Source organism: Eublepharis macularius, chromosome 6, assembly GCF_028583425.1.
Source record: "Eublepharis macularius isolate TG4126 chromosome 6, MPM_Emac_v1.0, whole genome shotgun sequence".
In the NCBI taxonomy this organism is placed as follows: Eukaryota; Metazoa; Chordata; class Lepidosauria; order Squamata; family Eublepharidae; genus Eublepharis; species Eublepharis macularius.
In genome coordinates this window covers 55,007,356-55,030,042 of record NC_072795.1, presented here as the reverse complement: position 1 = coordinate 55,030,042, position 22,687 = coordinate 55,007,356, and the positions used below count along the sequence as shown (strand labels likewise).

The 22,687-nt window shown below is 42.7% G+C and overlaps 1 protein-coding gene across 1 annotated transcript in view; it reads right to left on the bottom strand.

Moving 5' to 3' along the window:
• The window catches only part of TF (transferrin), a 37,614-nt gene that overhangs the window by 3,378 nt on the left and 11,549 nt on the right, over positions 1–22,687 (bottom strand). Inside the window, exons 6-16 of the mRNA XM_054982260.1 lie at positions 20,047–20,102; positions 19,046–19,215; positions 17,654–17,825; positions 12,770–12,921; positions 11,479–11,575; positions 9,523–9,564; positions 8,879–9,037; positions 5,162–5,312; positions 3,960–4,024; positions 702–886; positions 231–423 (exon numbers count right to left, since the gene is read on the bottom strand). Of these exons, the coding sequence (XP_054838235.1) occupies positions 231–423; positions 702–886; positions 3,960–4,024; positions 5,162–5,312; positions 8,879–9,037; positions 9,523–9,564; positions 11,479–11,575; positions 12,770–12,921; positions 17,654–17,825; positions 19,046–19,215; positions 20,047–20,102 (1,442 nt within the window). The remainder of the gene's footprint in view (positions 1–230; positions 424–701; positions 887–3,959; positions 4,025–5,161; positions 5,313–8,878; positions 9,038–9,522; positions 9,565–11,478; positions 11,576–12,769; positions 12,922–17,653; positions 17,826–19,045; positions 19,216–20,046; positions 20,103–22,687) is intronic.

Sequence of the window (22,687 nt, the reverse complement as noted above, 5' to 3'; positions counted from 1 at the left end):
AATCAATCAATCAATCAATCAATCAATCAATCAATCAAAAGATAATTTTTTCAGCTCTTAATAGGAATCTTTTGCCTTTCATTTAAGATTAAATATTAAGATCAAAGAAATACAGAAGTAGATGGTTTCTTTTATAAATATGATAGGCAGAAGTGCCTCAATTCCATTTTGCAGTATAAATACAATTCATGCACATGAAGCTTCCTGACATTCATCTGATAGATTGGTACCTGAAGGTGAGATCTTCTTGATTGAACTAATAGCATCTACGTAGTCACTGCCAAGAAGATCCCTGTAGGTTGCTCCCTTTTTGACTTTGCCCAAACAGATAGTGCGATCCTTGAACAGGAGATCTTTGTTCTTGGGATCAGGTTGGAACATCTGGAATATATCTTTCTGTGATCCTTTGCTTCCAAAGAGAGCCTATAACAATTGAATTAAATCAAGATTCAGTTAACAACCAGGCTAAAAGTTACTTTGCTGTTTGTAAACATCAAACTATCACATTCAACCCCTTGGTTAACTTGGCTACTCTTTTCATTGCCCCCCTTTTAAATGATTTAACTACTTCTCACTTGTTCTCATGTTACTCAAGCAAAAGAAAAAACATGTTTTCCTTGGGTAAACTCTGGGAACTCCTGCATGACCTTCTATAATTTAGAAAAAATCATAAGCTATCAAGTCCCCAGTTGCAATTTCACCTCTTGGTCATTCATCACACGACGGACTAGGTCTGCTCGGTCAGGGTGTGCTACTACTCCATGAGGGGGAGCTTGACCCAAATTACAATCACTGGATGAAGTAATTGGCCGACGTTCTCCATTGCGGCACAGCAGCTCAAAGTCTTCACTCTTCAGTTTGCTTGCCCAAGCTTCTTGGTTGTTTCCTGGAAAGAAGGCGTTTATAAGAGGAAGTAGCTTATGACAATGATAAGGATACACTCTGTATATGCACAAAACTTGCAGATGTTTCCCCTTGTATGTTTGCTGATGAGATGTATATCTAGACCAGGGATGGGCAACTCAGAGGCCATTCTATTGCCTGGGCAGTGGTCTAGAGTTGGGGGGGGGTGTAGGGTTGCCAGCTCCAAGTTGGGAAATTCCTGGAGATCTTGGGGGTGAAACCTGGAGAAACTGGGGTTTGGGGAGGGAAAGGACCTTGGTATGGCATAATTCCGTAGAGTCCACCTCCAAAAGTAGCCATTTCCTCAAGGTGAACTGATCTCCATGGCCCGGAGATCAGTTGTAATGCCAGGAGATCTCCAGCCACTACCAGGGGACTGGCAACCCTAGGGGGGGTGTCACCTATACTATAATGTTGGTACCATCGGTTATAGAAAGTATAGGTTCAACTACATTACAAATTACATACAAACATATATGTTATTACACACAACATTCAAAAACAGACGTAACATTCAAGTATGAAACTTCTTGAAAACTATTTACAGCTTGAAAATATTTTTAGTAGGAACATCAGGGGTGTAGATGAAATTCTTCAGTGTCACAACTACCTGACAACCCCACTCTAATCTACAAAACTGTTCCCTGAACTCGTAGAGTTTGCTGCCATGATATTACATGGTCAGGCAAGCAGACTGCTCTCGTTAGCAGATTTTCAGTGAAATCCTAAGCAGAGTTACACCAGTCTAAGCCTATTGATTATACTGGTGTAACTTACTCCTTAGACTGGAGTAACTCTGCTTAAGATTTCACTGTTTGTCTCTTTCATCACCTACTCAGTGTTGCTTTAAGAAACGGCTATCTTGGTATTGTATCTATTTCCATCTTGTACTTGCGTATGCATTATGATAGCGATTCGACCAGCTATACACTAAAACAGGAAAAGCCTGTTAAAGTGTGGTGGACAGACAATGCTTAAATGCATCAACTGATGCTTTAGAGCCTGAACACAGGTACAGAAAATGCCTGAGTTTAAATGGCAACGTGCATAAGCTGTAGAATGACTTGTGAATTATACATGCACATTTTTTATTTTCTTTGTTATTATTTTATTGCAGTATTACAAAAATCTTTTAAAAAATAAAACAAGCAATCAATTTGACTGCAAAGTTAAAAGAGTTAAGTCCCTTTCCTCACCATGACAAAAAAGCTGCCTCATATGAAAATGGTTACTGTATTGGTGCAAGAATACTGCCTTGGAATGGTTTTGTATTCTTTCTTTCCCTTCTATTTCTTTTTCTTTAACTGAAATCCCAGGTTACAAATTCAAAATTTTCTTCCTAAAAATCAGGGCTCATTTGGATGCGGAATGCGCCGGAATGGCATTCAGGTAGATCTGAAAAGAGGTCACGTGGGTTTTGGCCCCCACCCACATGATTCCTTTTCCTCCTGGCTGTCCTCGTCTTTAGCAGCAGGCTCTGCTGCTTTATTTTCATTTGTGACTTGTGAGGGAGAGGGAGAGAGAGAGAGAGTGAGTGAGTGAGTGCAAGCCGAGTGGGTAGTGTAGTGCTGGGCTCCAAAGGAACGTAAGCTGCTTCGAATTCATTCTGCTCTGCTGCTTGCTTTATTTTCATTTGTGACAATGTCATAAGATTATAAAATCCTATGAAATGTCCTTGACATTGTATGGAAATGTCCTTGATACTGATTGTACTAATCTCACACTATGTAATCCACCTTGAATCTCAGTGAGAAAGGGAGATTATAAATGACATACATACATACATACATACATACATACATACATACATACATACATACATACATACATACATACATACATACATACATACATACATACATACATACATGGTTCCCTGGGTAGTGTAGTCTTACAAAGAATAGCCGCTCTATTCAATTCTCCGCCACAGGAAGAGCGGGGGGGGGGGTTTCACTCTCTGTCTCTTGCAAAAATCCTCTGCTTGGGTTTTCCTCCAGGAGCTCAGGGGCGAGGGGGAGGGGTGCAAGAGAGAAAGAGAATCCGCAATGTGATTATCAACCAAGGAAAAGAGTGGTGGTGGGGATTCTCTCTCCCTCTATCTTTTGCAAGAAGCTACCCTACACACACACACACCGCCCCTCAGCTCCTGGAGGAAAACCTGAATGGAGGCTTTTTGCAAGAGACACAGAGAGAGTCCCCCCCACACACACCGCTCTTCCCCTGGTGGAGAATCGCATGGAGCAGCTGTTCTTTGTAAGACTACATTAATCAGGGAACCTTGTGGGACCCAACACATGAAGAACACGGGTCGGGCATCTCATGTAGTTTGCCTCTGTGAGATTTCTTCATAACTTCTATAACCCTCTCCTACCAATTGTCAACGTGTGAATTGTTAATGTCATATAAATAAAAAAATAATCGTTATTTAAAAGTTCCTTATATTATTCCTTATCCCTTTATCTTTCACACTACATTTACAGTTACTGTAACTAAAAGCCCCCCCACACACACACACACACAATCATTTAAGCATTAAGGCATCAGCTATCTTGGAACATAATCAACCTGTAGCAGGGGAAATTTGGCAGAGCTGATTTAACCCCCCAATTTTTCCAGTTCTAAAACCAGTTTCATTCTTTAAGTGCAAACACTCAAGTCATAAACTAGAAAGCTTGCTTTTCAAAAAAAATTCTTCGGTGGGGCAAATAAATTCTGCACATGTGGTGATCCATCCAGTGGCAGGACCTCTCAGGGGTAAAGAGAGATCCAGGCCATTTGAGGCCCCTTGCAATAATAGAAATTTTAAATGATTACATATGTTACAAAACTTATCAAATACAAAAACATTAGCTAGTGCTGAAACATGCACCCCCCTAACTGGGCCAGATGGCCCTCCGGCTTCCTTTGGCCTCTTCTGATTGGCATTGTCCACTGGTCCCACCTGAGTTATAGCCCTGAATAGCCAATGAGGGTCAGTGGTTATGTGTATGTTCAGGCTAATATTGCAATGTATTTTAATGACTATTCAGAACACTGATCCAGAAACAAATACATACCATTTGTGTTCTCAGGGACTGTGGTACCTTTAACAAAGCATACGTCTCCTTTCTCTACCAAACACCTAGAAAACATAACAGAAGACCACGATAAAAGGTATTCATAAACTCCTACCTTCCTTTTTGGTCCCTGGGTGTATATTTTGGGGGTGGTAGAGTGTACCCTCAAATCAGAGTTGACGTCTGGCAATCCCTGGTGGGGTTTTCATGGCAAGAGACTAACAGAGGTGGTTTACCATTGCCTGCCTCTGCAACCCCAGTCTTTGCTGGAGGTCTCCCATCCAATTACTAATCAAGGCCAACCCTGCCTAGCTTCTGAGATCTGACAAGATCAGGCTCACCTGGGCCATCCAGGTCACAGCATATATTTTGGTAGACATAAGGAAAATACATGTGCTTTGTTGCAATGGAGTAAATGTTATTTATGCTACTAGACTAGATGGAAAAATGAAATCTTGACTCTATTTGAGATGGGACTTGCAGCGGATAGAACTTGTTTTCTGTACCAAGGCTTTGCCTTGGAAAGTGTGTTGTTGCTGGATTATTATTATTACTATAATTATTATTATGTTCCTCTGAACTATGCAGAGCCCCTACTGAGCAACTGCAACCAGACTCTCGCATGCACCAGAAATTAAAGGAAAAGGGCTGCCCGGTAGAATTCAGACCTAGTATAATCAATTCCAAAATTAACCAGTGCTCACTTAATTTACTTTCTCTCTGTGATCATTTCCTGCATGGGATACTGAACCTTGAGGTTACTTTGAAAATGTTGTTTTGAGTGGCTTAGATAAAATTTCCCTTGGGAAGTCTGTGTTGTTCAGGCTCCTGCAGATTTATATTCATTTTGTTACATTTTGGGATCAAGAACAAATTTTCTCTCAGATCAAAATGGCTGGCAACTTGAAAAAATGGAGTTGCTAATCACCTCACTTGCATTTCATCATCTGGAGTTATTTGCTTAGTGGGTATCTTTCTACACTCTACCTGCTCTCTGCTGGTGGTACATGGTCTGAGCAACAGGCAAAAGTACATCAGTTTGGTGGATCTGTAGCTTAATATAGAGAACAGAGGTTGGGAAGGAGACTGAAAATATAACATGGGGAATGGTAAATGGTGTGAATTCTGTGTGTAGTGTGAAGGAATTGCCATCCTTTGTCACCCCCAAAGAAAAGTTTGGTTTGAGTATCAAAGCTACATACCGAAAAGCACCAGTATAGCCATAGTATAGCTCATGGCTGTTAGGTGCACACTTGTATTGGTCAGAGATGGAGCTGCCACTGCCGACACATAGGCTGCAGAGTGGAGATTCAGGAGGTGACCCTGGTGCACAGCCTTCACTGAAGAAGTGATCTAACATAGGAACAGAGAACAAAAATCTTGAATTCCATTGTCATAAGCTAACCTAAAATCGTATGTGCAATGAAATGACATCACTAGAAACAAAAGAGAAAAATATTTGGAACTTTGGGGATATTTGGAAACCCAATGTCCTCTTTTTGAACCAACTTCTGCCAAGTGCAACCAAGGGAGCTCAAATGGAAGTTATTGCCTCAGAAATATCATCTCTTTGCAATGGTTTGCCAACCCAAGCTATGAGGCCATTGTTAATACATCCATGGTCTCTAAAGTTGCCAACCTCCATGTGCAGCCTGGAGATTTCCTGGAATTGCAACTGATCTCCAGACTACATAGATCAATTCCCCTGGAGAAAATGGCAGTTTTGGAAGGCAAACTTTATGGCATCACATCCTGCCTCAGGCTCTGCCCCTCAATCTCCAGGAATTTCCAGATCAAAAGTTGGCAATCCTAATGTTCTGTTTGGGAGGGGCAAGATTGCTATAATTGCACTCAACCATATCAGATATCCAAGTGGACTGGCTAATTCCTAGTACTTTAATGCATAATGTTCAGCCCAGACTTCACAACTTTCTAACTAGTCTACTTTGTACAGAAAATTTAAGATAGCAGTATAAAGCATCTTAAGGCCATTTTTAACACAATTGCCTACAGATTTGTGTTTGTGTCACCAGAAACCAAAATACTAGATAAAGGTAAAGGTAGTCCCCTGTGCAAGCACCGAGTCATTACTGACCCATGGGGAGATGTTGCATCACAACATTTTCTTGGCAGACTTCTGTTATGGGGTGGTTTGCCATTGCCTTCCCCAGTCATCTACAGTTTACCCCCAGGAAATTGGGTACTCATTTTACTGATCTTGGAAGGATGAAAGGCTGAGTCAACCTTGAGCCGGCTACTTGAACCCAGCTTCTGCCAGGATCGAACTCAAGTTGTGATGAGCAGAGTTTGGGCTGCTGTACTGCAGCTTACCACTCTGCGCCACAGGGCTCTAGAGAAGCATTAATTTAACTTAATTTAATGTATTAAATTTCTAAAACGGTCTCCCCACAAACAGGCTCAGGGCAGGTAACAACATTATTATATAACAACAATAAATACAGTATAAATACAAGTATAAAACACTGTTTAAAAACCATAAAAACATATCCAACAGCAGCAAAGATGTTAAGACTATACACCTCTTTGGCAATCAGAGGGGGTAGGACAGGAAGGTCATAGATGTTCGGATAGCAACGGACCAAGGCCACAGCAGAGAGGTAGACCAGGTAGCCCGCCCAGATCTCAACCACAGCCAAAGGCCTGGTGGAACATCTCTGTCTTACAGGCCTGGTGGAACTGTAATAAGTCCCACAAGGCCCTGGTCTCAATGGAGATAGAATTCTACCAGGCCAGCGCCAGGGCTGAAAAGGACCTGGCCCTAGTTAAGGCTAGACAAACATTCTTCAGGCCAGGGACCACCAGAAGATGCTGATCAGCTGAATGTAGAGCCCTCCAGGGAACATATGGCGAGAAGTGGTCCTGCAGGTATATAGGTCCCAGTCCATTTAGGGATTTGAATGTCATAGCCAATACCTTGAACTTGACCCGAAACTCAACTGGAAGCCAGTGCAGCTGGCACAAAACAGGTCTAATGTGTGTCCTAACTGGAGTCCCAGTGAGGATACATGCTACTGCATTCTGGACCAGCTGTAACTTCCAGATCAACCTCAAGGGCAGCCCTGCGTAAAGTGAGTTACAGTAATCCAGTCTGGAGATGACCATTGCTTGGATCACTGTTGCCAGGTCACTAGTCGAGAGGTAAGGAACAAGCTGCCTGATCTGCCAAAAATAATAAAATGCAAACCTAGCAACTGCCATGATCTGGGCCTCCATTGACATGGAAGCATCCAGGACCACACCCAGACTCTGCACTGTCAGCATAGGCACTGGGCTGGGAGCCATATTCCTAAACCTGATCCAGATACAGGACTTCCATCTTCACAGGGTTCAACTTCAGTCAACTCTGCTTCAACTACCCAGTAACAGCCTTCAAAGCCCCAGCTAGGGTATCTGGTGTGGTGCCTGGTCGGCCATCTAACAGTAGATATAATTGGGTGTCATCCACATATTTATGACACCCTAAACCGAAACTCCGAACCAGCTTGACAAAGGGATGCATATAAATGTTAAATAACATCGGAGAGAGTATTGACCCCTGAGGGACACCGCATACCAGTGGGTAGCGTGGTGATGTCTGCTCCCTGAGTGTCACCCTTTGTGCCCAATTGTGGAGAAAGGAGATAAGCCACTGAAAGGCCGTCCCACATATTCCCGCATCAGTGAGGTGGTGGGTCAACAGGTCATAGTCAACCACGTTTAAACGCTGCTGTTAGATCTAACAACAACAGCAGCACTGACCCACCCCGATCCAGATGTCTACGGAGATCGTCTGTCAGGGCAAGCAGTGCCATCTCTGTCCCATGACCCGGGCGGAAACCAGACTGGAAGGGATTCAGGATAGAGGCGTCCTCCAGGAATACCTGCAGCTGTGTTGTGGAACATGCACTTTATCAGAGATTCTCCCTACTGCAGATAGTAGGAAACTGTTCCTTGACTTAAGAGTTTCTCTACATGAGACCCCTTACGCAAGGATTCTCAGGTGAAGGGAGACTCAATGTTAGCCGGGAAGCGTAGTTTATTTCATCTGCAGCTCCCTGAAGCTCTGTCAATTTCACCTCCCCTTTGGGAAGATGAAGATAAAATAAACAAACCCTCTGAAGAGCAATCTCCGCTGGATCTGTCTTTTAAAACTACACTTCTCAGCTAACATAACATCTCCCTTCACTTGAGCGTCCTCGTGTAAGATGTCTCATGCAGAGAGACTCCGCGAATAGTTGGCTGGTATTTCCACAATAGGTGTTAATTCTGAGGAGATAATCCCTTGATAGCTCCATTACATATCTATGAGTCCTTGAAGGTGACCTCTTCCAGTTAACAGAAGGTGTAGGTTTTGTGCGCGTGTGCGTGTGTGTGTGTGAGAGAGAAGAAATAGTCAGTTTGAGATAATAGAGAGAGAAACTTATAGAGATTGCTATCAATTGGCTGAAGTCTTTGAGGGTGCAGGATTGAGTATGTGTTGTAAAGCTGCTAAACTGCAGGACTGACCCTTTGCCTCCATCTACATATAATCTTTGTAAAGAAAGCAAACAACAAAAACACCACAAGATTTGGGTGCTCTCTTCTCCAAGAGGAACCAATGCTGATAGTGCTGCCCCTAGAACTTCTTACTGCTCAAGCAAGTGGGGTATGCTTAACATTCTCTTGAGTCTTTAAAGGCACAAGGATATAGAGGAGAATAATACGTATAAGACAGCCAGTGTGGTAATGATCAGAGTACTATACTTAAACCACAGAAATCTGGCTTCAGTTTTTTAGGAAACTTTGGGCCATTCTTTGTCCATTTTCCTAGCTATGCTCACAGTAAAAAAAAAAGGGGGGGGTCATGTATGCTGACTTAACCTTTTGGGAAGAAAGATAGGATAGAAAGGTAACTAATAAGTAAATATAAAGTCACCCACCAACATCAGTAATTCCAGTTTCATTGATAATCATGCCCATAGGTATATTCCAACCAGCAGTTCTATCGCGGCCGGTATGGCAGGACTTCTTCCCTCGCAGGTTCTTCCAAGTGATCTTACGATTGCTTTTCTTGACAACAGCTACAGCAACGTAGGTGCCTTTACCAAGAGACAGAGAAACCACAAAATCTCTCAAATGAACAGCAAAGCTAAATACTTGCAAGGGCGAATCAGTATTTTTGTTCCATGTACAAGCTTATAAATCACATTTAACAAGTACTTTGTCAATGGATTTAGTCCAGAGCTCCAGTATTAGGCTCATTATTATTCCTAAATGATGGGAAAATTAGGGCACTATATTTTCCATTTTCAAGTAGAAGTTCAAACACCCAATGCTCTCTTCTATACCTGTGCGCTACATAATTGGTAGCCATCAAAGTTGACTTATTGCAACTCCTGGTGGGGTTTTCATGGCAAGAGACTAACAGAGGTGGTTTGCCTTTGCCTGCCGCTGCAGCCCTGGTCTTTGTTGGAGGTCTCCCATCCAATTACTAACCAAGGTCAACCCTGCTTAGCTTCTAAGATCTGACAAGATCAGGTTCACCTGGGCTATCCAGGTCAGGGCGTGCTACATAATTACTCACCTCGGATCTGTGTTCCTTCACTACGGCATGCTTCAATGTCCCCTGCAATGAGAATAAGAAAGACCCTGTGATGGAATTCACTTCAAAGAAGGTTTCCTAAGTGCAATGCTCAGGGAGATGGAAGGGTAGGAGTTAACAATTGCCTGCACTGAGAACTTGATTGACAGGCTGCTCCCTCCTCTCTCTGATTGGCCAGTCAGAACCAGCCCTCAGGATGACAGTTGGTGGCTGACAGAGTTTTCTGAGTTCAGTTGAGTGTGTGAGAGGATCTGACAAGGAGGGTCAGACAGGTTCCCCTCTGAAGCGAGGAAAGGAAAACATTTGTCCTAACTGTAACAACTTTGTCTTAAGGAAGACATTTACAGTGAAATTCTAAACAAAGTCACTCCAATCAATGGGCTTAGACTGGAGTAACTCCATTTAGGATTTCACTGCCAGTTAAAAATTCCAAGCATAAAAGCCAGCACAAGTTGAAACCCATTTACACAGCCAAGATAGAACTGGGTGTGTTTTTTTGGCAGAGTGGGTGGGTAGTAAGTGGAGACTCCCATTCAAGCCAAGTGAATAGAGTTATGTCTTTAAGGTGAAGAATAGTAATTCCTGCCCAGTGTCTAGAAGGGGGTTTGGCTCAGGTCTATTGTAAAGGGAAAACAGTGTTGAACTAACATCAGGACATCTGAGTTGAAAAGGGAAATCTGTGAAGAAACATTGTTGCTTTAACCAAAGTATTAAACAAACACCTCTCACTCTTAAGGATTGTAAACATTGAAACTAAGCTGCAAAAAAACTATTTTGCCTATTATTTTGCCTATTACTTTTAAAGTATTCTGTTCTACCAACAAATTTTATCTCGGCAATTTCATCGCCTGACTGCCCATATTCCATTCCTGCCTGTTTAATAAAGTTGATGGTTCTTTTGAAAGTTATTCAGCCTCTAGTGCCATTTTATACAAAGAAGAAGAGGGCTTCTGCTTTTCCCCTATTAATTTTCTGGCCTGGGCTAAAAAGCCAAGAATATAACTGCGTATCAGGGTGAGAAAAAAATAACTTTACGACCATAAACAGAGACACGTTACTTGTTGCTGCTCAGCCATAGCAAGCAAACTTTGATTTTGGTAAGAAATCTGCCTCAGTGTGAGGGAGTGAAGGGAGTCCATCACAGCACCCCCTTTTAGTGATCTTTCTTTTAAAAATAAATCAAAGCGGCTTGCACAAAATACACTACAACTGATAAACAGTGAATAACCAGTCTAAAAACACAACTATAAATTCTCATCACGGAAGGCAGAAACCCAGTTCAGCATCTGCAGAAAAAAACCTATCCATCTTTTTTTGGTAGTAAAGTTGTAACTGACTTAGGGCAACCCTGTGGGGTTTTCAAGCCAAGAGATGTTCAGAGTTGGTTTGTCATTGCCTGCCTCTGCGTAGGGACCCCTGGACTTCCCTGGTGGTCTCCCGTCCCAAGGCTGGTCCTAGCTTAGCTCATGAGATCTGATGGGATCAGGCTAGCCTGGGCTATACAGATCAGGGATCCACCCAATAACTTCTGAAATAAAACTGTCTTGCAGAATCTATGGAATGCAGTTAAGGAAGGGGTTCTATGCACATCCTCAGTCTGCTAATAGAGGTGCTACAGCTGAAAAGATCTGGGATTATATTGAGGGTGGTCCACCCACTTGTGTGGAGAGCATGGTTTGGAGAGCATTTTAGCTGCAGGATAATGTCTGTCTGATTCTCAGGGCAATCCTATGCACAGTTAGTTCAGTCTAAGCCAACAGCTTTCAACAGAAGTAACTGTACAGGATTGCCCTTTCTGGGTACTGGTCCTTTGAAAATCCAGAGTATGTGAAATTTCCTTTGACACATAGCTCTAAGCTTGCCTAAATCTGATGGTTAAAACTAATGGTTATATGTTTTCAGCAGTGTGCATGTGAAGCTGCCAGAGTCTCTACTTACTCTGATCAGTGATTTCTGATGCCACTGGCACCAAGCCACATTCTCCTGCAACATAGATGAGGCCTCCATCTAAACTCATGGCATCAGCTTCCCCTTTCTGCAATGAAAATAAAGTGTGCTAAATTGAGATCTTTCACAAAGAAAGGTTAGATCATAACGCATCACTGTAACAGTTACACACAGTTACAACAGCTATACACAGCAGCAGTTATACACAGCAGCACGTTACACAATAGAGATCTAGCACAGCCATCAAAAATACCCTTTAAGAAACTCAATTGGCTTTATATTAGCTTATACATGGTGATTTTGATACATTTAGTTTGTAGGGTAAGCAAGGCTTTTTTTCAGCTGGAACGTGGTGGAACGGAGTTCCAGAACCTCTTGAAAATGGTCACATGGCTGGTGGCCCCGCCCCCTGATGTCCAGACAGAGGGGGGTTTAGATTGCCCTCCGCACCGCTCAGAGGGAAATCAGAGGGTGGGGCCACCAGCCATGTGACCATTTTCTCCAAGGGCAACCCACTGAGTTCTACCACCTCTTTTCCCAGAAAAAGGCCCTGAGGGTAAGGCATATGAATCACAGGGCTAAACTCCTCCTGCTCTAGGGCTAAAGAAAACCTTCAGAGCAGTACAAGCCTGAGAAACAATCGGTAGTTACCAATAAGTGTGAAAAATATTGCATGAACTGTTCCTCTATGATATATAATGACTACCACATTCAAATCTTCTAATTCAAGTAAATCAGAACATCTAGTCCCTGGGTGACCTCGCCTTCACAAGTGAGGGCAGTGGCTACCAGGGCCATGAACTTTGCCAAGGTGGCGTCTCATCTTCCCTTTTCTACAGGATTGGTGCTGACATTAATGGCTTTTATGTGCCACATAAAGTGATTTCCAGATCACTAAAGGCTCTTAGTGGTCTTTGACGGGTTTTAATATACTACTCTGGACTGGATTTCAATTTTCTTGTTTTGTTTATTTTGCAATTTTTAAAAGTTCTGTGGAGTTTTATTCTTCTAGATGGACTTGTAGCTTAGTTGTAAGATGCTTTGGAAGCTATGGTTGAAAGATAACGGATAAATATTTTGAATAAACAAGCATGCACACATGCATTCCTCGGTGTTTGAGGAATAAAAGGTAGAAGGCACAGACATACACAGATGTGCTAAGAGCACTGTGAACCAAACCACACCAAAATGAAAATGGAAAGCTGTGGGATGGGCAAGGCCTCAGTCACTGCTTTCAATGGAAAGAGACAAGGGAGAACAGGATGCAAGTTTTAGCCCTTACCAGAATCTTGACAATGGCGTCCTCTGTATTGTCAGCCACAGCACACTCGATTGCGCCTCCACTCACTGCGCTCCAGGTATCACACTTGGCTTTCTCATTCTTGCCCACGGTACACCACCGGACCCTGTTTGTTGTATCAGGAGCAGGTCTCTCTAAAGGACCAAAGGAGGAGACTCTTCAGTAAACCAGGAGTTTGGCTGCCCTGCTGAGCTGCAAACAAGTTGCATAGCCACGGTATGCACCAACTGATTAATAGTCACATTAAAATTGCCAAAATGTATAAACAGTTGTTGAAATTTGAGACAGAGGAAGAGCGAGCGAAGGAATGTATTATTAAATGGGTGAAAAATGTGGATATGATATATTCATGGAACAATGGGAAAATAAGTGGTTGAAAAGGTTAAAAACTATATTAAGCTCCAGCCTTAAGGAGAATTTTTATAAGACGGTATATTGTTGGTATACAACTCCTGAGAAACTGCCTAGAATGTATAAGGGCTTTTCGAACTTATGCTGGAAATGCGCTCAACATGAAGAAAGATTTTTTGGACACAAATGCAATTATTAATTCAGAAAATTTGAAAGATTAAAATACAATTGAAATCAGAGACCTGGGCCGTTTCTACACGGCTTACCTGCTTGCGTTATGTCCCAGCAGATCGCGCAAAAAACGTGATCTTCTGCATTTTTTGCACAATCTGCTGGGACATAACGCAAGCAGGTAAGCCGTGTGGTAACGGCCCTGTTTTTTGGGAATAATAGATATTCAGTTGGAAAGAAGCTATGGAACTTTGCTTTTATATATGATCACGGCAGCAAGATTATACACAAAATTGGAAGAGTCCAACACTGCGTGTAATGGACGAATGGTTAATAAATGTATTGGAATTAGCAATGGTGGTGAAACTTACTTCATTGATCAGAGAGCAGACAGAAAGTTCATAGTTCTTGAATGGAAACTTCTTTTTGACTTTTTACATGAAACAGACAATAATGATTTGATGATTTGTGAATTTATGGACTAAGGAATTTGGACATTAGAAAAAAGAGAGTTTTTATTTTTAGCACAGAGTAATAGAAAATTTGAAAATACCTATATAGTTTATTTCTGTTTATTCTTTGTTCTGTTTCTATGGTTTGTTATTTTTGTCCGTTTGCTGACTTTTGTTTAGATAGTTTTTGTGTAATTGTATCTTTATGATGGTTGTTGTGGGTTTTCCGGGCTGTATTGCCGTGGTCTTGGCATTGTAGTTCCTGACATTTCGCCAGCGGCTGTGGCTGGCATCTTCAGAGGTGTAGCACCAAAAGACAGAGATCTCTCAGTGCCACAGTGTGGAAAAGATGTAGGTCATTTGTATCTACTCAGGAGGGGTGGGGTTGAGCTGAGTCATCCTGTAAGAGTTTCCCAGGGTGTGGAATGCTAATGGAGGGAGGCTTCATTGTATCCTGAGGAGGTTCTTTTGCATATGGATTGGTGCTTGATGTGCTAATCTTCTCTGCAGGGCTATTGTCGAGTATAGAGTGTTTTGTTAGCCTGGTGTTTTTCAGAACTGGAAACCAGCTCAACCCCACCCCTCCTGAGTAGATACAAATGACCTGCCAACATCTTTTCCACACTGTGACACTGAGAGATCTCTGTCTTTTGGTGCTACACCTCTGAAGATGCCAGCCACAGCCGCTGGCGAAACGTCAGGAACTACAATGCCAAGACCACGGCAATACAGCCCGAAAAACCCACAACAACTATCGTTCTCCGGCCGTGAAAGCCTTCGACAATGTATCTTTATGCTTTGTCTATTTTTTATTATATAAAACTTAAAATTCTCTTATCAGGCACATGCAAGGCTACCAGAAGACAGTATTAATGGAGTAAATAGATAAAATAACAACTAGTAATTTATAATTAGATCAATTTGCATCATTTTTCTTCTGGAAACTGAAAAATCAGAGTTGAAATGTCAGTCATCTTTATGCTAGCCAGAAAGCAGCAGTAACATGAAATGCTTCTTAAATGAATGCTCTGATTAAAAGATGTTTACATAGGTAGGATACAAGGAGCTATTAATTCTAAATAATATGTTCAGGTAGCCTCAGGGAGAGCATCCCCAATTTAGGGAAGATTTTTGTTCATTCTGCTTTAACTATAAAGAATCTTTCCATAATATCAGTTCATAATACATTCCTGCTCGTTATTTACTTCCAGTGTCTTCCCTCGTGAGCACTTCCACTGTGAGAATATTATATTTTCCTAGTACTCAAGCCAGACTCCTTTACTGCTTAAAGCTGTTGGGAGGAATGACTGGTGGACTAGATCTGGAAGATAACCGATGCCTCCTTGAGAGAGGGGGTGGTTGCTCCTACCTTGAAGTGGGCAGTGATGCATCCACTCCTAAAGAGACCTACTCTGGCCCCAGGAGATTTGAATAACTATGGTCCAGTCTCAAATGTGCCATTCTTGAGCAAGGTGATTGAACAAGTGATGGCTGGCCAGCTCCAGGGACTCCTGAATGAATTGTTTGGATCCATTTCAATCTGGTTTCAGACCAGTTATGGGACTGAAACAGCCCTGGTCACCCTGATGATAACATGCAATGGGATATGGACAGGGGGAGTGCGACCCTGTTAATTATCCTGGAGCCCTTTGGGAATTTTGATGCCATCAGTCATGGAATCCTTCTGGACCACCTTTTGGGATTGGGACTGGGAGGTACTGTTTGGTAATGGTTTTGGTCCTACCTTGAAAGTAGGTTTTTGGGTGTGGTGCTGGGGGAATGCTGCTCTGCCCCTTAGCCTATGTGGTGCCTCAAGATTCCATTTTGTCCCCCATGCTTTTCAATATCAACATAAAGCCTCTGGGAGAGAATTTTGCATGAGTTGCCACCAATATGCGGATGACCCTCAGCTCTATCTCACACTGCCAGCAGATCTCAGGGACTGTAGTTCATGCCCTGGTAACATATATATTAGACAACTGCAATGTGCTCTATGGGGGCTGTCCTTGAGGACTGTTCAGAAGCTTCAGTTGGTACAGAATGCTGTGGCCTGAATGCTGAGTGGATTATAGGGACCATATCACTCCAGTTTTGTTTCACCTGCCCTGGCTCCCAGTTTGCTTCTGGGCCCAATTCAGAGTGCTGTTATTGACTAAAGGCGTATACAGCTTGGTACTAGCTTATCTTCAGGACTGCCTTCTCCCATATGAACCTACACATTCATGCCAATCGTCTTTGGAAGCCCTGTTTCAGGTGCCCCTACCATTTGAAGCTAGACTGGTGGCAACCCAGGAAAGGACCTTCCCAATCATGGCAACAAAACTTTGGAATTCTCTTCCCAGGGAGATTTATCTATCACTCTCTATCACTGTCTTCCATCAGTGGGTGCAACTTTTTGTTTGGCATACCCCCAATAACTGTTATGGGCCTCTTCCCTGTTCTTTTTGTGTTGAGTGTTTTTGTGTGTTGATCAAATTGTTTTGATACCACTTGAAATACTGTTTTAAATTTAAATGGTTTTAAATTGTTGTTTTCAGTTGTTTTCAGTGTTTAATGTTCACAGCCTTGGGGACCCTGTTTTGGGTAGAAAGATGGCATACCAATGTTTTAAATAAATAAATAAATATAATTAAAGGGTGAATTAAAGGGTCAGTCATCTCTAATGTGATGCCACAGATGTGTTTCTTGGTACTCCCTTGGTTCTTTCCCAAAGCATCCGTTCTCCAAACAAGCATCCAGTCCTGACTTTCCTCCACCTAACAGGTTAAACCATACAGTTTTGCCCAAACTGTTTCACCGGGCCTTTGGTTGAGAGCGAGCGAATTGTCCCCTTCCTGTTTGCCACATCCTGTGCTCCACTGGCAGCCGCCCTGGGCTGTGTACATGGTTTTTTAAGATATTCATTATAGCCTGAGTTGATCACAGTGCTCGTTGCTTTATATTGTTTCTATGGTTTTTAGATATGTATATGGTTTTAATTGTATAATATATGTTGTTAGCCACCCTGAGCCCATTCACAGGGAGGGTGGGGTACAAATTTGATAAAATTAAATAAAAAATAAAATACTAGGGCATCTGTGGTATCACTTGGTGATGTGATGACATCACTTCTAGGTGCACAGGAATGACATTGTGATGATGTCACTGGCACGCCCTCCCATATGTCTTAGTAAGCCCCACCCCCACCAGTAGTTGCCAGAGGAACCTGGTAACCCTGCCACCCATCTAGCCTCAGAAGACTGGGGCACCCAAAGCAAGGCCTCTAAAGATTATGATAAAAGTTGAGAAGGTTTGTATGGGAGTAAGTGGTCCTTAAGGGATGTGGTCCCCAAGCTGCACATGTCTTTAAAGGTGAATACCTGCAGCCTCAATGGAGCCTGGAAGAAAACTGGAATCCTGTGTAGATGAAACAAGAGTGGAATCCCCATGACCCGTATCACAGCATTCTGCACCAGTTGTAGTTTCCAGACACTTTTCAAGGGTGGTCCCATATAAAGTGAATTGCAGTAATATAATCTACATATTATCAGATCGTGTACCACAGTGGCAAGATCCTTAGTAGAAAGGTTGCAGCTGACTCACCAGCCAAAGCTGATCAAATGCACTCCTGGTTACTGCTGCCATATGCTTATGCTTATCGAACAGGAGACCCAGATCCAGCAGCACTCCTAAGCTGCAAATCTGCTCCTTTCAGGGGAGGGAGTGCAACTCATCCAGAACAGAAGACACCTCAATATAGAGGTCAGTCCCTCCACCCATAAGTAGAGCCTCTGTCTTTTAGAGATTGAGCTTCAGTTTCTCAGCCCTTATCCATTCCAAAACTGCCTCCAGGAACTGGTTCAAGGTTTCCACACCTAGCTTGACAATCCATTATAGCAAATGCCCTGATTACCTTTTCTGACATTCTGAATAGCAGCCAGGTACTGGGGGCCCAGGTACAGTTGAGTATCTACTTTCAGAGGGACACGGATAAATTTCATAGCAGAGTCCTTACACATGAGGTCTTTCCCATGGGAGGAGCCAAAAAATTGACATGTTCCTTGAGTGCCCTTGGGATACCGTTTCTAGGATGAAAGAAAAATGGTTTAGTGAAGAGAAAGCAAGCATGAAGAAGATGATGTGGAGATACTACATGGAAATTGGGTATTAGAGAAGAATAAATTGTATAGAGAGCAATGAGGGAGAGCAAAGCAACTTGTGCCCTCCTCTCCTTGCTTCTTCCTCACATTTCTGGTGCACAAACCTCTTCATTCCTGTTAACACTTGGCTATGCACTTGCCCACTCCCCAAGGATGTAAATCAGAGGTCACAGAATTTCCAGCACCGCGTCCATGAGGATTCCTTTTCCTCAGTTCTTCTCCCCTAGTGGCTCTGATGTCACCTCATCTTCATGCCTGCACACTCCTATTCCCTCACTGACCCTCTTTCTGTAAATATTTTATTTATTTATTTTATTTATGTCATTTATATTCCGCCTTTCTCACTGAGACTCAAGGTGTATTACATAGTGTGAGATTAGTACAATCAGTGGCAAGGACAAGGGCAGGCATTTCCATACAGTGTCAAGAACATTTCCATAAACAATCGCATGGGGTAAATGAATATAAGTTTACAAAGACACAGTATTATCTGCCTATAAAAGTAGTCTCAATTCTCCCAGTAACTTTGTAGGAGGATCTCCCTACCTATCGCCCTCATGATGCTGCACTGGATTTCCAACAGAGCCTTGCAATCAGATCAGTCTACGAACTCTCAGTTATTCTTCTCTCTTCTTCACCCTCTGGACCCCCAATTACCTCCTGGGATCACCCTGCACACAGTCATTGTGCATCCTTTGTTACCCTCCATTGGATCCTCCTAGACTCCTATTCCTGCAAGGATCAGGCTTGTATAAGTTCTCTCTTTCTTTCTTGCCCCTACTAATCCCCTTCTGGAACTTAGGTATCCTAGCTAATAGGTTTTGATTGCATATTGACCATGTGTGTGAGTGTGCGTGCATTGTGTTGCTAGTCACTCCGTTTCATGCCATGTTTATTTCTCTGCAGTATTTCCCTAATAATGGTGACTGTACCGAACTAGGGTACCTTTTTTCAAAAAAAGAAAATAGGGTTTTTATAATCTGTGCTTTTCTACCTAGTTGAATGGATAATGGTCTTTTATTTGTGCAATATATCCCTTTTTGAAACATTTTTGCTGGCAATGGATATCATGTATTCTCCCACTTTCAATCCTTACATTTTGGCATTGAATTCTTTATCTCTAGTTAATAAAACTGGAAAAATACCTGTAATGTTGAGATCAGTTCCCAGATTTCATCAATATGACCATCACTTCGTGCTACCACAGCATGAGCAGGAACTCTAGCCAAGTTACATGATCTATACTGTTCCACTGGCCTTTTGGTCCCATCATAACAAAGCAGCTCATATTTGTTCCTTTCTTCTTCAGAGAGGCCTACAGGGAATAAGGACAAAGAGTGCGATGGAAATTTGAAAGTAAGACTGACTTACTTTCTTACTTACTTACTGACTTACTTACGTATTGGTACTGGAGCCTCTGAAAAGCAGAGCTTAGACATTCAAAACCATGAGTAAAAAGTTCCACACTGGGAGTTTTCTTCAGTTCTGGCCACATACTGCTTCAGTTTATCCCATGGTTTCCACACACATTTTTGTGCCTTAATTTTTTGCTTTGGTTTTGTTTTTTCCGGTTCTTTCGGATCACTTTTACTTCGGTGTTTTTCTGAAAGCCGATTTTGAGTCACCTTTTCCTCTCATGCAAAATGTTATTTTCTGGGGAGAGGGGGTTGCCCCACCCACCTCCAACTCACTTTTCAATTATTGGACTGTCATCATCATCAAACTAAGAACATGCTTCATCCAAGTTTGTATAGTAGGAATGTGGTTGGATCAGGAATTAAATCCAGATTTTTGCTACCTTGAAGAATTCTCTCTTGAAAAATGTTAATATGTCACAAAAGAATGTAATTACCTAATATAATTATGTACTCATATGTATTAATTTAAAACAGGATGGATAGCCGGATCTGTAACAGAAGCCGTTTTCACACTGCTTACTGGCCATGGAACATCGCGCCAAACTCCCGGAACGACAGCATCTTCCTAGTGCGAAATCGCACCAGGAAGATGCTGTCGTTCTGGGAGCTTGGCATGATGTTTCGTGGCCAGTAAGCAGTATGAAAATGGCCCTAGTAGGAAGTCAGCACAGATTGACTCAAACTTCATGCCTTCCATCTGCTAAGCTAGACATATCCCAAATCCTTACTTAGTACAGTTTCTTGTTTCACAAAGGCCACATCTCCAACTCCGTCCATCAAACATCTAGAAAAAGAAGAGGAGGAAGAATTACAACAATATTTTCTCTTTTTTTGTACCAGCCATGCCCAATGCATACTGTCTACTATTACTCTTTAATATTGCTCAGTAATACTGTATGGATCAAAGAAGGGATATGGTATCAGCTTTGCTCAGAGGGCTTACAAATGCAAGACATGAATGAACTCAAAAGTGATCAACGGCCAGCAAATTAGTAGTGTGATGTTGAGGAATCATTAAGGCTAAGACATTCAGGAAAGAGTTATCTGAAGAAGGGGGAGCTATTTAAAGGGGAAAGGAGAAATGGGGACTCAAGATATTTCAGTATTAGAACACAGACATAATAAGTAAATTTTTTATGAAAGATAACCTTGCCACCTCTTATAGGTAGAACTGCACAGTGCCACGTACAAATGGCTAACCAGTTTCTTGCCTCTCATATTAATCAGAGAGGTCTAGTTCTCTCCTTGTAGAATGGAATGTTATTAAAATGGTAAAAATCTGAGATCTCAAAGTACTACCTGTAGTAGTAGCCTAATCCCACACTGAAAATCTAGGGCCTTACATACATTTCCCCCTTTTGTGTGCAATACATTTACATTTGTTTGTTTTGCACAACGCCTAAGGTCATATTTCTGTTGTGTGGGTATTACAATACACTCTCTCCCTCTGCACTGTGCATGCACACACAGCGCCATGGCTCAGGAAGGGGCTATGAATCAGTAGCAGAGCACAAGGCATTGCATATACAAGGTCTCAGGTTCAGACCATGCCATCTCCAGATAAAGGCTCTCAAGGTAGCAAGAATTAGGGAAGGAACTTTCACCGCTGGCAAAGCTGGCCCATCCACTAGGCAAATCTAAGGATTCACCTAGGGCACCAGAGCTGCAGGGGGTGGCAAAAGAGTTAAAGGGCTATAGGCAGCTCCAGGGGTGCAGGGCAGAGAGGAAACCGAACTAGCATTCCTCCTATGCATGTCTACCATGCCTACTCAGAAGTAATTCCCACTATGTTCAATGGGATTTAGTTCCAGGTAACCATGTTAGGATTGTAGCCCTTGAAATGAGCCAGCTGATGTTTTCTCAGGGCTTTTTTTCAGCGGTTCCAGCACCTCTTGAAAATGGTCACATGGCTGGTGGCCCCGCCCCCTGATCTCCAGACAGACGGGAATTTAGATTGCCCTCTGCGCCACTGAAGCAGCGCGGAGGGAAATCTAAACTCTCCTCTGTCTGGAGATCGGGGGGGGGGGCACCAGCCATGTGACCATTTTTGCCAAGGGCATTTTAAACTTTTAAAAACTCCCCCCTTGTTCCAGCTGACCCAAAGTGACGTCATTGTGCAGTCTTGAGTTCCACCACTGAGTTCCACCACCTCTTTTCCCAGAAAAAAGCCCTGTGTTTACTGATAGGTTACTGTATGCAAGCTGAATGAAAGGGGGCACCATAGTCATCATTTGCCTAAGGCACCAAAACCCTTGGGCCAGCCCAGATTGCCTGAGAGCCAAGCTACAAGTGACGCCTGTCACAGTTTGGACACTTGTCAGCTTCCCTCAAGTTTTGATGGGAAATGTAGGCATCCTGGTCTTGCAGCTTACAGAAGTTTACAGAGCGGCAGTCTATGGGAGGGAGAACATGTGGTTGGGAGGGGAGTCCAGGCGTCAGGCTCTTGCCAGGTGCCCCCCTTCCCCTCCACTGTGTGTGTGTGTGTGAAGGGGTTCTGTAAACTTTAATTAAATGGAGAGCCAAGCTGTAAGACCAGGACACCTACATTTCCCACCTCCACATACAGAGGCTGCAAACCTCTGAATCCAGTGCTAGGAGTCAGCATCAGGGAATGGCCTTGGCTTCTGTGCCCTGTTACTTTTCCAGGTTATCCAGGATAACTTATTGGCTGTTGCATGCCAACAGGATGCCACACTAGATGGGCCACTGGTCTGATCCATCAGGGCTCTTCTTATAATCATGTCCTGACTTGTTATGAGGCAGCTTCATATATGATTGCAGCATGATATGTGGTTTGGGAAATGTTACAGATTCCTATTACATATTGCTTGTGACCAGCAGCATCATTGCCCATGCCTGCACTATTCTCTTCTCCGGCAATAAACTGGTTTCTAATCTGCCCGTTCTGGGAAAAGTGACTGAGTGACTGGTGGCAGAGCAACTCCGTGATTTCCTGGATGATACATCTGACTTTGAGTCTTTTCAATATGACTTCAGTCCTGGCTACGTGATGGACTCAGCTTTGGTTGCTCTGGTGGACAATCTCCACCAGATAAAAAGGATGTTTTCCTTTTCACTTTATTTGATTTCTTGACTGCCTTTAACCAGTTGGCCACTTGGTGCTATTACAGTGACTGGAGAGCACAGCAGAGATTAGAGGATTGGCATTCAAATGATAAAGATCTTTTCTACTGAACTGAATACAGGTTGTCATTGGATAATAAGATTCTGTTTGGGTTTTATCCTCCATGGTTCCTTATTATTGCTTGTGCTGTGGAACATTTTTGCAAGGCCTTTGTCTGAAATCATTTAAACACTGGTTTGGATTCTGATGACTCCCACTTTTTGAATAAACCTCCTGAAGCTTCT